A 17313-nucleotide genomic window follows, 5' to 3' on the forward strand; every position below is an offset into this window, starting at 1 on the left:
CACATACACACACTATAGTTTCAGTACAATTATGACATAGACCAAAGAAATGACAAAGTTGAAATTGCATATAAGTGTTGCCAAAATTTAAGCAGGACTGGAAACCAGCTTGTAGATTCAGAAGATGTTATAAGGAACAGAAAATATAGAGAGGACCCAAGGACTGACAGATCACATGTATCTCTAACATATATTTCTGCTCAGAAGGAGAGTGTTTGGTCTTGCTATGGACCTTCTGGGAGCAGGACTTACGTAGATAAGTTGAGGAAGAATTTCTCGGGAAAGAATGAGAAGGAGGCTTGAAAATTTCCCAGGAGGTCCAGATATGGCAGACCTCAAAAATAGCCAAGAAATACCCCTTTGCAAATGAATGCATATAACCTCTGAAAGCAAGAAATGTGAAGAGATTTTAGAAACCCTGGGCTGACAGTAAAAGCTCTTTTGAGCTAGGACAGATTTGGAGAGGCAGAGAAGTGTTACTACACATAGGAGTCATATTTAAGTCTACTATATCAATAGAAGAGATAACATATAGATTCAAAGCTTGGCCCATGCTCCACCCCTGGAAACTTCCTCAAGTTTAAGAAAATGTATCTCATTCAAAAATGAGTAAGTAGAACAGAAAAAGATTCTGCCTATGTACAAAATTGCAAATAACTGCTACAAATGAAATGAAAATTATCAAACATTACTATAGATAATGAAAACTCACGGCGGGGGTTGGGGGAGGAGAAGTTTCCGTGAATCAGATAAAAATATAAATGTAACTACATATGAGTTTAAACTTTAAAAGTGAAATAATCATGGCCACAGAACAAAAGAAAATAACTAGATCCTCTCTGAAACTCATGTTGCAACTTAATCCACATTGTAACAGTATTAAGAGAGTAGGCAATCTGACTGTTGTATTTGAGAGGTGGAACTTTTGGGAGGCAATTAGGATTAGATGAGGTCATGAGGGTGAAGCATTCATGGCTCTGGAAGAGGAGAAAGAGAGACCTGAGCTAGCACACTCACACTCAGCCCCTTGGACATGGGATGCCCTGTACTGCCTCAGGGCCCTGCAGAGTACCCACCAGCCAGAAGGTATATATTGTGTTACATTTATATAAGATGTCACTATTGGAAGAAGGTGGGAGAAGATACACAGCATGGTTTGTACTATTTTTGCAATTTCCTGTGAGGCAATAACATTTTCAAAGTAAAAGGAAACAACAACCCCCCCTCAACCCCCCACCCCCATACACAGGCAAATATCACACAAAAGCAGTCTGACTTGAACAAAGAGCAAATATGTGTCTTGTGTGATTGAATAGGAAAGCCAACACCACAAGTATATCAATTCTCCTTAAGTTAATTTAAAATTTTAACATGATAATGAAAATACTAGTAGAATTGTGGAGCTACATAACCTGATTCTAAAGTTCTTATGGAAATATAATAAGCAAGAGTAAGCTTGGGAATTAAAACAGAGAAGCACAATAATTGATGCCTAGCCCCATAAGATAAAAGGCACCATAAAAGTCCCAATAATTAAAAAAAAAAGTAGTGACTTATAAGCAAATAGTAAACATAGAAATAAACCCCAACTCGTGTGGGAATTTAATATGTAATGAAAGTGAAATCTTAAACAAGTGCAGCAAAGATGGACTGTTGAAAAATGGTTCTGGTGTAACTTGATATATTTTTTTCCCCAAATTGTTTCCATTTCGACCCATCTCCTTAAGATTACAATTTAAATTACTGTCTTTCTTATACTTTCAGTGTTTCTTTATGCATATACAAATAACTATAAATGTATATCTCTATATTTTATCCTTTCATCACAGGAGGTAGCAAACTATGTTCACCATTCTCTATTTTGATTTTTAATGTAACAATATATTCTTAATATCTCTTTTCACATAAACATAGCGATCCTCTCTATGTATTTTTTACAGTTGCATAATATTGCGTTGCTCAGAAGTGCAATCATTTATTCAACCAGTCTGTTCCTTTACATTTAGTGTTTTCTCAGGTTTTTATTATCTGTTATCTATATGGTATTACATTATATACTATATATATGGTATTGTATGTAATATGATATAGATAACCTTACAGAAATAAATTTATCTATTTGCAGATAAACAGAGGATAGGAATATAAGCAAGCAAATTTCTCCAGTGTGTCTTCTTTACATTGTTTTGCTTTCCAAAGCATGTAACGATATTACAAATTCAACAAACAAAGTTTAATCTTTAAAAGTTCAATAAAAGTCAAAGCTAACCACATTAATTATTAAATTATTGTCAAATAAGTGATAATTAAAGCCACAGAAATGGGATAGCATTCAATGATTTGCAATAGGTCAATACTCATATAGAGGACAACTAGAAGGGTGGGTTAAATAATAAAAATCAAAAAGAGGCAAAGGACTAAAAGGATCAAAATTCCAGAGAGAGCAGAAGCTTGCAGAGGTGAACTGGGCATCTAAAACTGTCCCTGAGGTACTTGCCAAATTCTTGGTGCAAGCTAGATGCTTGCAATCTGCACTAGGCCCAGGTTGGGGGTTACAAGTGGAAGACAAGCAAACTGGCAGAATTTTCAGTGATCACATGGGGCTACGAATGACAAAATAATTTTTCTTCTTGAGAAATTTGCTGAAATCTGAAGCAGAGAAGGGCTTCAGTATAAACAGAAAAGAATCATGATTTATCTGTATCTTTCTATCAAGTGGCTCATTAAGAAAACTAGTTCTTCAACATTTTCCCTTCTGTCTTCATTATTTTAACATAGTTATGTCTCCTTAATTGTGGTAGTCACTGTGGATTCAGACAAGAGAGTGGAGGAGCACTAAGGAAAAAAGTGGAATAAAAGAGGAACACAAATGATCAGGTCTCTGCTCCTCTGATGGATGTTAGATGTAACAAGGTAGACAGAAAAAAAAATGTAGTTTTACTAATAAATATTTAATTGTAATATTAAAATATACTCCAAACAAAATGTGGAAAAGCACAATGAGAAAATTACATGATAGTCTAACTTATTCTGGGGATTCAGGGAGGGTGTTCCTGAAGAAATTGCATTTGAACCAAACCCTGAAGGATGGAAGATAAGTATTTCACACAGTGGGAGCAACAGATGCAAAAAGTCTGGAGGGAGAAGTAGCTTTGTAAGCGTGTCGTATCATAGAATGTAGTGAGCAAGGAGGGTGATGGGGGCAAAAGTTGAGAGGTGGCTTGAAATAACACTGATTAGATCAGGATGACCATTTTAAATTTTCTTTGCAATTCTAGATTTAATTATTAGAACAATGGGAAGCCATTGAAGGATCCTAATAGGAGGCATTAGAATAATCAGAATTTCATCTTTAAAAATCATTTTCGTTCTTATATGGAGAATGCACAGAAGGGATAAGGGTGGTTATTAGGAGAAAAATTGTTTCATTTATTTCATGAAGCTATGGGCTTGAAATTGGGCAGTGGTATTAGAGATTAAAAAAAGAGATATGAAAAAAATTTTTAATGGCAATATTGGATCTACTGATTAGGTGTGGTGAATGAGAAAAAAATGATCTTTTTGAAAATGGCTTTTTCCAAGATCTGGGCTTGAGAAGTGCGTAAACACAGGTTCCATTTTTTTTTTTTTTGAAACGGGGAGTTCTAGGGGAAGAACAAATTTTGTGCAAGACAGTGACTTACATTTAGAACTGATGTCTTATAAGAAAGATATGGACTAAAAATATAAATTTAGAGGCCGTATAAAAGACAGTGAAAGCTTCCTTTTACATGTTGGGAGAGTATTGGCAATTTTTTTGTTTGTTCATTTCATGAAATTCTTAACTATTCTATTATAGATTAGATTTAAAAATCTTAATACTTACTTTTTTGTTAAAGCACAATAGTTTTTCATTAAAATCTTAGTTTTGTGTACGTATCTCTTAGTTATTTTTGTGCTATTCACTGAACTAATTTTGGAAAATCCTGGAAATTATTAATCTTTTCATCTTGTTTTGTATGTTAGTTAAAAAAGCGCTTGCAATCAAACTGAAGATACATAAATACTGCTTAATGATTATACTTATGAATAATGGTCAGCTATATATGTGCTTCAGATAGCTCCAATATCACATGACATAAAAGAAAATTACTTATGCTAAATAAAGGAGAACACTGAATTATAGTTAGGCAATATTTCCACTTTATATCAAAAACTACACTAAAGTGTGATTCTAAAACATGACTTTTTTTTAACTCTCTTTAGTGAATCTGCTCATAATGAAAGTGTAAATTATTTTTTATTTAAAAATTTAGTTATCATTTGAGAATTGGTTAATTTGTTTTTATTTTTCTAATAGTAAATATATGAGGAAGAAATATATATTTTTACCAGGTTGATATGGGTAGAATTACCTCACTTTTTGCAAAATATTACAAAATACTGTGTATATGCTATATTTTTATAAATAGAATCATGTTGGATGAAATATTGGTCATAATATAGTCTATTGTTCAAGTTCGAAGGCAAATAAAGTGTTGAGTTTATTTAAAATGTCCATTAATAATATAGTTCCTATTTTTTAACTTTTGTAAATGTTCAAGGATTATTTTTAATTGTCTTTTTATTTATTTTCCAAACTCCTAATATGTACAGTTATACATTTTTTTTTCTTTTTTAAACAAACGTTTGCTTTGATCAGCAGAAAATACTGAGATCTTCCTTCTTTATATTTGGAAAAGTTATTTTTCATTTATTTTAGCTTTTAAATAGTGAGTGTAGTAGTCACAGGTCAAACACGAAAGGTACCCTCAAATTAGAACAATCTGAGTAAGGTTGAATGAAGTGACTATTTAAAATGTAGGTAATGTGTAAGGATCCCAAGTAATAGTGCACTATATCTGGTATCCTTCCACTTCAGGCCCGAAGAGAAACAAGGGCTGGGAAGGAAAAAGGAGTCCTGTAGAGAGGACTGCTTCACCCATGGAACAGCGTCAGCTTGGGTAACTGCTGAGAAGGAGTCTTTGAGTACAGATCTTGACCTCACTTTCCTCACTCATTCAGAAGTGTCCCAATCAGTAACCAGAAGACAAGAGAGCCCATTGATATAGTCCATTTACCTCAGACTCCCGGGGCGGAGAGCAAGGTAGAAAAATGTGGAGAGTGAATCTCACAGGGGCAAAAAGAACTCTAGAATAATGGGTGTACATGACAGAATGAAAACTGGTAAGTATAAAATCTAGTGCTAAGTCTTTCCAGCAAACGAATGGGAGCTGGGGAAGAGGATTTGGGCCATAAAAACCTTCTTTGGGAAGATCAAGGACCTTTGGAATTGGCTGGCCAGGGACAGGATATGGAGAATTGGGGAGTTGTAGCCATTTAACAGGCCTGTCAATTGGCTAAAGATTCTTAGTACAACTGATGCACCAGAAAAAAAAAAAAAAAAAAAAAAAAAAAAAGATTAGTCTTGAATCTAGCGTACATTATTAGTCCTAACAACAATGATGTGCTGATTATATCATTGCTATTTACTTTCAGGATTGTACCTGTCAAACTGCGTTCTCTGGCCTTGGGTGTATGCTATGTGGTTTTGAGAATATTTGGTATGGATTTTTGGCAACCTCTTATTACATCAAAATGGGTTTTTTTTTGATATGTGTATATGTCTGCATGTGTGTTTAGTATTACAAATAAATAATAATAAATAACACAAAGCGAGTGAAAGGGGGAACTGCTCTGCAGAATTTAGGAGACAATGTAAAGAGGGAATACCTAATGCAAACCTCATTCTAATTATCAAATTATCAAATAAAATATGCATATTATATTTGATCAGAAGAGACAACAAATTTGATTTGAAATATAGTAATTATATCATATGAGTGGTTTGGTAGGCTCATACAAAACATTTGTAATACTTTACATTGCTTATGTGCTTCAGAAGTCACTAACCTAGACTAACATTTTTAGATGTTTTCATCACCAAAGACACTGAATCTAATGTTTTCAAAGATTTATTTGTTTCTAAGAACAAATAAATGTTGGAGGGTAATGTACTATTTTCTTTGATTTTCTTAAATAGCAAAAACTAGATTTCACATGCACATTATGACCATTTTAGAGCATCTGATTTACTAAGTTCATGGATTAAAGACTGAATGGCATACAATCAAAAAATGTAGAAAAATCTAAGTGTGACTCTGATAGGGATCAGAGACATCATTCTATAGCTAGATCTAAATGAGTGATTAATATTAGCTTTTTTAGCTGGGAAAAATTAGATAATATTATTGTTTTGGACAATGATTCACTAGATAAGAGATTTGTAATGGAAGAGGTAGCATAGGAAACAGTCGGTATACAGGAAGTTTCCTGCATCGGACGGGGAGCCAGTGAAGTTGATGTGTTTTTGAATGGGAGAGGGAGAATAAGATGATATTAAATATTATAAATATAAACTGTCTATAGATATTTTAGGGTTTTTCTGCCAGGTAATTTTAAGCAGATGATAGATGTTATTTGACTTACATTTAAAAGATAACCCTGGCTAGGCATAGTGCTCACATTTGTAATCCCAGCACTTTGGGAGGCTGAGGAGGGAGGATGGCTTGAGGCCAGGAGCTGGAGACCAGCCTCGGAAATATAACAAGACTGTCTCTAAAAAAATAATAATAATAATTTTTAAAAATAAAAAGTAAAAGGTAACTCTGTTGATAGAAGAAAAAATACAGGAGATAAATGTGGAGGAAAAGAAAAGGGAGGCTTTTGCTGAAGGCTAACAGTTACATTAAAGTGGATTCTAGGGTTTGTAGTACAAATAGAGAAAACAGCATATCCAAAACATGTTTGGAGTTAATGTTACAAAGATGTATGATGGATTGAAAGAAGATGGTAAAAAATGGAAAAAATTAATAGTAGTCAATTTTTTTAACCTTGAACAATTGAAAAAAGAGTACTATCACTCACCAGGAAGAGTGAATCTAGATAATGCACGTTGGCAAGAATCAAGAGTCATTTAGGCAAGAAGGTCCCGATATTTGCTTAAGAAAGATGATCCACCATCAGAGTTTTTAGTTCTGAGAATCTGGGTCTGGTGTGTTTGGGGACAACTCCGTGTGTGTGTGTGTGTGTGTGTGTGTGTGTGTGCGCGCGCGCGCGCGCATGTGTGTGTGTGACTGTTCACTCACTTTTGGTTGAGAGTAACATTGTTGCTGTGAAGATTTTGTCTGAGACTATGTAGAGGTTTCCCTCAGGCAGCACAGCTGGTCCTCTGGATCTGAGGTCATCTGAATCTGGGGCTATAAACAGGCCAGTGTATTTGCATTTTCAGTTATTTTTCTCAAAGTCTTGGTAAATAACAGATATACATTTGCAAAGTCATTTTTCAGTCGTTGAAAATTTCACAATTAGAGATATTTGAAGACATACTAACTTCACAAAATCAGTATTTGGTATCTCTGTTTTAAGTACTTTCTCCTAAGTTTTTCACATAAAAGTCATTAAAAATATTGAGATGTCATTTAAATAGCAACATGTACAACATTCTAAACAGATGCAAAACTACTAATTGTATCATACCTACAGGGATAGTGATTGTTTTTGAAAACTCACATTGTTTCCAGTGATTAACAATCCTATCTATAAATAAATTATTAGATAATTTTAAGTGATACATTTTCAATGATGATTCATCATTCATATACATTATGTGTGTGTGCATTACATATTTAAGAGAAAATAATTTGGATCCTGACCTATAGTGTTTTCACAAAGAATTTACAATCATTGCATTTTTCATAGGGACTATTCCTGGACCATCAATCTTTAAAATGTCAGGAGAAAATTCTTGTATTTTCCGGGATGTTAATGAATGTGGACACACAGGACGTTGTTGGATATATAACAAGACAAAAATGGCTTACCTATTGGTAGGAATATGTAAGTGATACTTATTAAAGAAATATAGAGAAATAAACTTATTTTTAAAATTTATGGTTGTTAATAGTAATGTAGAATTATAATTATAAACCATGAATTAAATAAGTACTTTTATGAGTAAAGGAGGCTTAGCCTGCACAATAGAGACCACATCTCTACAAATGAAATTTTAAAAAATGAAAAAATAGCCGAGTATGGTGTCACATACTTGTAGTCCCAGCTATTCAGAAGACTGAGGTGGGAGGATCTCTTGAGCTGGAGGGGTTGAGGCTACAGTGAGTCATCATTGTGCCAGCCTGCATGACAGAGTGAGACTCTCTCAAAAATAAAAGAAAAAACCAAAAATAAAAAAAGGTTTACCTAGTTATATAGTAAATATTTTAGAAACTAAAATACCATAGAATTTATGTATTTGAGTCAGTGAGTTAAATACATAATAGTTTCCAAATAAAGAATGACAATTAGCAGAATTTTAGTTTGGGAAATAATTTTGCCCATGTACATATACAAAAAAAATTTCTTGACCTTGTAACCCTTTCTACATCCATAGTAAAAGATTGGATAAATTTGAAGAAAATTTTTGCACCATTATAGAACATCAAGCTACTCTTACTTCAGTTAAATCTTTACTTCATATTTTCTCTTTTGTTCAATGATATAACAGCGCCTAGAACACAGTAACCTTTCAGTATTTGTTGAATAAATAAGAGATATAGGGACTCGAGATGCCGTGGTGGTATGAGATGTGACCAAAGTGTTGGGAAAGTCTAGACATGTTTCTATTACTTTGGAAAACTTATCAAATCTTCCTGAATCATAATTTATTCATCTGTTAAATGAGGATATTTTACTGCCTAAAGATATTTTGCCTTCAGAAAAATTTCTGAAGTCTTAATCAGAGTAAACATTAAATGATTTTATTGTATATTATGTTTTGTGTGATATATACTTTAAAGTGTGTATATGTTTTGTGGTTTCACTGAGAAGATTCAGTAAATCAAAAAAACACATAATGATAGACTCTAATATTTAAAAGCAACTAATATCTGTTTGATAAAAGTATAGAGCAATGCCTTCTAATTCCGAAGTCAAGTATTCAGCAAGTTTGACCTATGTTGAAAACTGAGTAAAATTAAAAAAAAAAATCAAAAAGTAAAAATGACACTTGAGAAGTCAAAATTAACTTGCTAATGGCAATTCAATAAAAATAGGAAATGTTCTTAAGGAAGTCTTAAAACTTTGCTGAGACTTTAAATTTTTATTTTAGATATAATTGTAACATGGTTACCTGTTTTCAAACACAGTATATACTTGACAAAGTTGGTGAGCTAGAAGAGATTCCAGTAGGGAGCTACTGAAAGTTGAGACGAATAATGAAAAACATAAATAATCATAGTCAAATAGAAAAGGCAAAGATAGAAAACTGCAATATTATGCATGTGTGACAATTTAGTATAAGCCAGTGTATTTTTAAATGTATTTCATTGGTTATATGACTCGGAATCACGTGGTGTTCTTATTAAAAATATACATTCTGAGGCCCTGAATTAGAATTCCAGGGATTGGAAGACATCAGCAAGACAGAGTAATAGGAGTTTTCAGCACTTCCTCCCTCACAGAAACGTTTATTTGGCCATCCATGTGTGAAAATACCTTCAGAAGAGCTAGAGAAATCACGTTGAGAGAATACAGCACCTGGATGTAGCAGAGAAATAAGAAAAGACACATTGAAGAGGGTAGGCAGTATAATTTCACACGACCTGCATCACCCTTCTCCCAAGTCTGGCAGAACAGTGCAGAGAGATACCCTCCATGTGAAGGAATGAACTCTAAGCAAGAACCTGATTTTGCCTTTGACTCAAAACCAAGTCTATCTCAGTAAAATACAGCTCTATGCTGACCTTCTTAACACCAGGCTGTAGGCGGACACCTGTGGAGGAATTTCCAGGCCTGCTGCCACTGCAGGCTGAGTCCCATAGCCCTGCACTTCAGGCTGGCATCCACAGACTATGTCCCTAGTCCTGTGTTGCACAAGACTGGAACCCAAAAACCTTAGTTTCAGGCCAGCACCTGCAGCCCTAGGCACTGGGCTGGGTTCTTGCAGCCTGAGGCACCAGGCTGGTATTCACAGACCCAACTTCCAGGCCAGCCCTTGCAGTTACAGGTTTCAGACTTGTCCCCTGTGATCCCAGGCTCCAGAGTGGTCCCCATAGCCCTAGGTTCCAATGGATGTAGGGTCCAGGCTCACTCCACTAGACCCTGATGCTGTCCTGGTCCCTGCAGACCCATGCTTTAGAACCACCTCTGCAGATATTGAGGTTGGCCACCACAAACTCAGGGTCCAGGCCTGCTCTCATGGGCTCAGTCAAAAAGTCCATCTCAGTGGACCTTGGCACCAGGCTAGCCAAGGTGAACACAGGATCCAGGCCTATCACAGTGGATCTAGGCTTTAGGCCAGCTCCTATAGACCAATGAATCAGGCCAGCCCATCTGCTGACCCAGGCACTGGGCCAGTCAAGTATGTAAGGACTGGAATAAATGTCTACTTCTTCAACAGTGCAGATCCAAATGAATGCATGGGCACAAGGATTACAAATAATCAAGAAAACATGATGCCACCAAAGGAATGAAATAAAACACCAGTAACTGATTCTAAAGAAATGGAGACTCACCAGGTATGGTGTGTATTTGTAATTCCAGCTACTTGAGACGCTTGGCAGGCTGAGGAAGGAGGATCATTTGAGCCCAGGAATTCAAGGCCAGCCTACGCAACATAGTCAGATGCCATCTCAAAAAAAAAAAAAAAAAAAAAAAAGGGAAAAAGAAAAAGAAAGAAAAGAAAAACATGAGAAAAATGGAGACTTATGAACTGCCTGACACATGATTCAAATTAGTTGTCTTGAAGCTCGGTAAGCTACACGAGTACACAGACAGCTAAACAAAATCAGAAAAATAAGAAAAATAATACACAAAATGAGAATACAATAGAGATACAAGTCATAAAAAAGAAATAGCTAAATAACACAGTAGTTGAACTGAAGAATTTCGTAAAGAACTTCAACTGCAGAGTAGATCAAGCAGAAGAAAGAATCAATGAGCTTGAAGGCAGGGCATTCAAAATTACCCAGTCAGAGGAGTGAAAGAAGAATATAAAACAGTGGAGAAAGCCTATTGGAATTTTGGAACACCATGAAGCAAACCAATCTATGCATTATGAGAATCCTAGAAGGAACAGAGAAAGATAAAGGGGTGGAAAGCTTATTTAAGGAAATAATGATAGAAAGTTTCCCAAATCTGGAGAGAGAAATGAATATCCAGATCCATGAAGCACAAGGAACACCAAATAGTTAACATGTAAGGAAGTCTTCACTGAGACATTATAATCAAATTCACGAAAGTCAAAGACAAGAGAGAATTTTAAAAGGAGTAAGAGAAAAGCCATTCATCACATATAGGGGAACCTCTATAACACTAGGAGCAGAAATTTTGCAGGCCAAGAGACAGTAGAATGATATATTTACCGTACTGAAAGAAAGAAACTGCCAGCCAGGAATACTACACCTGAGAAGTCCATCCATCAGAAATAAAGAAAAAAGACTTTTCCAGAACAGTAAAAGCTGAGGAAATTCACCACAGCTATACCTGATTTACAAGAAATGCTAAAGGGAGAATCTTAAGCCATGATGCTTGGACCTACTCCCACACTGTGGAGTATACTTTCATTTTCAATAAATCTCTGCTTTTCTGCTTAAAAAGAGAGAGAAATGCTAAAGGGAGGTCTTAATGTTGAATTGAAAGGTTGCTAACTAACCACATGAAAACATGAAAGTATAAAACTCAGTTGTAAAAGTAAATACATGGTCAAATACATAGTCAGATTTAGAATATTACTGTAATGGTGCTGATTAAGTCATTTTTAACTGTATTATACAACTCAAACAACAAAAGTATGAAAAAATAACTACAGCTACAGTAATATGTTAAGTAAATGTGGGATGAAGAGAAGTTAAAATCTAGACTTTCCATATGCAATGGAAGTTAAGTGGTTATCAGCATAAAACAAATAGTTATACCTATAAAATATTTCATGTACACCCTATGGTACCCAGAAATTGTAACAAATAAGGAGTATCTGATCAAAATATAAAAAAGTTAAAAAGATTTTTAAAAGCATACCACCACTACAACAAAAATATTCAAACCACAAAGGAAGACAGCAAGGAAAAAAGAATGGAATGTAGGAAAACAAGTCAGAAAACAGTCAGAGAGCAATTTAAAAATGGCAGTTGTGAGTCCTTAACTATCAATAATTACTTTAAATGTAAATATGTTAAAATCTCTAATCAAACATTACTTACTGACTGAATGTAATGTTACATCTCAAGGAGCGAGGGAAATAAAAGAACAAACTAACACCAAAGTCAGCAGAAGAAAAGAAACAATAAAAATCAGAGCAAATGTCAATGAAATAGAGATTAGAAAAATAATAGAAAAAAAAAATTAAGAGTTGGATTTTTGCCAAAATAAATTAAACTGGCAAGCCCTTAGCTAGACTAAGAAAAACAGAGAGAAGACTCAAATAAATAAAATTATAAATGAACATTGCAAGTTATGCAACAGAAATAAAAAGGATCATGAGACTGTTATGAAAAATTATACATCAAATTGGATGACCTAGATAATATGAACGAATTCCTATAAACATAAAACTTCACAAAGACGTAATCATGAATAAGTAGAAAATCTGACCAGACTAATAATGAACTAGGAGTTGAATTAGCAATCAAAATCAAGAAAAGCCCGGGAGTTGACTTCACTGGTGAATTCTGCTAAACATTTAAAGAAGAAATAATACTAACCTTTCTCAAACTTAAAAAAAAAAAAAAAAAAAAAAAAAAAAAAAAAAAAGAGAAAGGAAAGGAACACTCCTAAACTCATTTTATGAGACCAGAATTACCCTGATACCAAAGTTAAATGAAAACATTCCAAAGAAAATAAAATTAAGGGCCAATATCCCTGATGAACACAGATGTTGAAATCCTCAAGAAAATACTAGCAAACTGAATTCAACAGTACATTTAAAAGAATCGTATATTATGATCATGAGGGATTTATCCCTAAGGTACAAGAATGGCTCAACATACACAAATCAGTTAATGTGATATGCCATAATAAAATAAAGGATAAAAATAATATGATAATTTCAATAGGTGAAGAAAAAGTATTTGACAAAACTTAGCATCATTTTGTAATAAAAATCCTTAAAAAATTAGATATAGAGGAATGTATCAACACAATAAAGCAAATATATTAGTTGCTCAGAACTAATATCATGGTTGTGAAAAGCTGAAAGCTTTCTCTTTATGATCAAGAAAAAGACACAGATGTCTATCGGCTCTATTCACCTTGTGCATGAAATCACAAAAGACTTTTAATGGCCAATACAATCTTTGGCAAAATCAACAAAGCTGGAAGCATAACCCTATCTAATTTCAACGTATACTACAAAGCTATAGTAATCAAAACAGCATGGTCCTGGCATAAAACAGACATAGGCCATTGAAACAGAATAGAGAACAAAGAAATAAGTTGCGCATTTATAGACAACTGATCTTTAATACATGTGCCAAGAACACACAATGGTACAGTCTTTTCAATAAACGGCACAGGGAAAACAGGATAGCCACATGCAGAAGAATAAAATTGAACACATGCTGTATGCAAAAATCAATTCAAAATGAATTAAAGCTTTAAGCATAATATATGTAACTATAAAACTACTAAAAGAAAACATAGTGAAAAGACAATTTTTTTTATATGAACCCAAAAGCATAGGCAACAAAAGCAAAAATAGACAATAGGATTATATTAAACAAACAAAAAAGCTGCTTTTTGCACAGCAATGGAAACAATCAACAGAGTAAAGAGATAACCTATGGAATAAGATAAATATTTGCAACCCATATATCTGATAAGGATATATAAGGAACTCAAACATCATTAGTAAGTAAAGAAATAACCTGATTAAAAATATGAACAAAAGACCTGAAAGGATAGTTCTTAAAGATGACCTAAAAATGACCAACAAATATGTTTTTGAATGCTTAAATCACTAATCATCAGGAAAATGAAAGTGAAAATTACAATGAGATATCACCTCACATCTGTTAGAATGTGTATTACCAAAAAAAAACCCCAAAAAGATAAACATTGCTGAGGATGTGGAAAAAAGGGAACCCTGTACACTGTTGATGGGAATGCAAAATAGTACAGCCATTACTGAAAACAGGTTCTCAAAAAATTAGAAATAGAACTACCACATGATCCAGCAATTTCACTACTGGGTGTATATCCAAAGGTAATGAAATCAATATGTTTAAGAGATATCTGTACTCCTATGTTTATTGCAGCATAACTCACAATAGTCAAGGTGTGGAAATAACCTAGATGCTCATTGACAGATAAATAGATAATGGAAATATGAGATACATACGCAGAATGGAATACTATTCGTCCTTAAAAAGAAAGAAAATTCTGTCTTTTGCAACAATATGGGTGAAACTACAGGACATCATGTTAAGCAAAACAAGCTAGGCATAGAAAAACAAATATAGCATGCTCTCACTTATACATGGAACCTAAAAAAAATCGAACAGAGGCAGAGAATAGAATAATTGTTGACAGGGGCTGGTGATGGGAATGGGAAATGAGAGATGTTGGTCAAAGGGTATAAAATTTCAGTTAGACAGAAGTAACAAATTCTTGACATCTATTGTTCAATGTGGTGACTTGGGTTAATGTACTGTATACTTGAAAATTGCCAAGGGAATAGAACTTAAATGTTCTCACCAAAAAAAAAAAAAAAAAAAAAAATAAGCAAATAATGTGACAAATATATTAACTATATTGATTTAATCATATTACAGTGTATAGTCATCAAAAACTAATGTTTTATACTATAAATATGTACCCTATTTATTTATTTGTCAATTAAACCATGATAAAGCTTAGGGAAAAAAGAATTCCATGGATTGGTGGTTGGCATGCTTACTCTAAATAAAGTATTCATGTGATTTCAACCATAGTAAACTGCTGAAGATAGCTCTTAATATGTTAGAGGAGCTAGAGTTGTACTGTCCAAATGGAAGCCATTTGCCACATGTGGCTATTTAAATTTACATTTACATTAATTGAAATTCAATTCAATTAAAAATTTAGTTCGTTAGTCACAGTAGGCAAATTTAACATCTTTAATGATCACATTTGGCTAGTGGCTACTCTATTGAATAGTGCAGACGTAGAAGACTGCCTTTATTGCTGAAGGTTCTGTGCCTAGCACTACTCTAGAGCATGGGTTACTCAACAGTGATCTGTGAAATTTTAAGCACTAAGAATGAACTCCAGTATATTTGAAATGGAAAATTTGGGACACATATTTGTATGTTCAATGTTTTCCTCCTGGGGAAAAGGCTGTGACATTCATCAGATTCTCAAAATATTAGTAAAAAATTTGTTGCATTAATTTATGAGTTCTTTTTGTTGGCACGGAAGTCTATCTGCTCTTTCTTTTTTAAACCGAAAGTTTTAATTAGGATGACTCATCCAATGCCTTTACCTCAAATGAAGGATTTCACTAGCTCTAGTTCATTTGCAGTAGAGTAGATATGCCTTTTGCAAACATTTTTCTTAGTTTACCATTTTTACCCCTTCACATGGTTTGTCTCTTTGTTAGAATTTTTATTGAAATATAAAATATACATATATAAGAAAGAGCATATATAAATGTATGGCTCAACACATTTTTTTATAAATTGAACACACCTGTAATTAGCACCCATATCAGGGAACACAATGTATTAGAATTAATAAATGAATTCAGCAAAGTTGCTAAATATATAATCATTGTACCAAATCAATTTTGTTTCCAAATACCAGATGCAACCAAATTAAAATACAATACAATAAATACAATAACACCAAAAAATCAAATACCAATAAAAAATTTATTTAAGTTGTACAAAACGTCTACACTGACAACTACAAAATCAATTTGAGAAAAATTAAATAAAACCTAAATAAATGGAAAAAAGTTAACAGATAAGAACATTAATAAATACCATTTGTCCTAAAATAATCTACAGTATGTGATCACAAATTAATCCCGAGATATTTTTGAAATTGACAAAATAAAATTCATGTGGGAAGTTAAAGGGTAAGTATTGTTATTAGAATATTGAAGTTGAAACAAAATTGAGGAATATGTGCTAACAGATATAAGAACCTATTATAGAACTATGATAATTAATACAATATGGTAATGGTGCAAGCATCAACACATTCATTAATGGAACAGAATAGAAAATTCAGAAACAAACCCACACATGCGCACTCAACTAATCTATGATGAAGGGGACACTGCAATGGTTAAACAAACAAAAAATGTTATTAGCCATTTTATTTATGCATATCTAATAAAATGTGTTTTGATCCTTATCTCACATCTTATAAAAACATCAGTTCCGGACACACTGCATATCTAAATATGAAAGATAAAACAATAAAGCCTTTTGAGAAAAATGGGAGAATATTTTCATGCCCTTGGAGTAGGAAGAACATAAACAGGACACCTGAAGTAGTACCTAGAAAATAAATCAGACTGTAGTAAAATTAATAAATTATTACCAAAAAAAAAAAAAAAGATAAAAGATAACAATGTGGAATACAGGGAACCAAAGTGAAAAAGATTGACCAGAATAAATAAAGCACTCCCAAAAATCAATAAATAAAGGATAACCTTACAAAAAACTGGATAAAAAGCTTGAAAAAATTCTTCACAAAAGTAGATACCAAATACCCCAAAACAATAGAATGGTCCAGGCACGGTTGCTCATGCCTGTAATCTCAGCACTTTGGGAGGCCAAGGTGGGCAGATTCCTTGAGGTCATGCATTTGAGACCATCCTGGCTAACATGGTGAAACCCCATCTCTACTAAAAACACAAAAATTAGCTAGGCGTGGTGGCGGGCACCTGTAACCCCAGCTACTTGGGAGGCTGAGACAGGAGGATCACTTGAACACGGAGGCAGAGGTTGCAGTGAGCCAAGGTCATGCCACTGCACTCTGGCCTGGGTGACAAGCACAAAACTCCGTCCCAAAAAAACTACAAACAAACAAACGACAAAAACAAGAATAGAATGGATAATATATTGTGGTATATTCAACAATGGCATTCTATACAACAATGAAAATGAAAAGCGCTCAACTACATAAAATATGGATGAATCACACAAACATTATGCTGAATGAAAGAAAGCAGACACAAATGAGTATGTAGGCACTGTATAATTCCACTTACATAATTTTGGCTTGCTATATAAATATATTCAAGAGCAAACA

At 33.7% G+C, this 17313-nt stretch overlaps 1 protein-coding gene across 2 annotated transcripts in view; it reads left to right on the forward strand.

Annotated features, from left to right (window-relative positions):
* SLCO6A1 (solute carrier organic anion transporter family member 6A1) overlaps positions 1 to 17313 on the forward strand; it is a 120852-nt gene that overhangs the window by 97341 nt on the left and 6198 nt on the right. For both annotated transcript variants that reach the window (XM_010379077.2, XM_010379075.2), the window contains 2 exons: positions 5518 to 5582; positions 7780 to 7917. In XM_010379077.2, the coding sequence (XP_010377379.1) occupies positions 5518 to 5582; positions 7780 to 7917 (203 nt within the window). The remainder of the gene's footprint in view (positions 1 to 5517; positions 5583 to 7779; positions 7918 to 17313) is intronic.

This window comes from Rhinopithecus roxellana, chromosome 3 (assembly GCF_007565055.1).
Source record: "Rhinopithecus roxellana isolate Shanxi Qingling chromosome 3, ASM756505v1, whole genome shotgun sequence".
Taxonomy (NCBI): Eukaryota; Metazoa; Chordata; class Mammalia; order Primates; family Cercopithecidae; genus Rhinopithecus; species Rhinopithecus roxellana.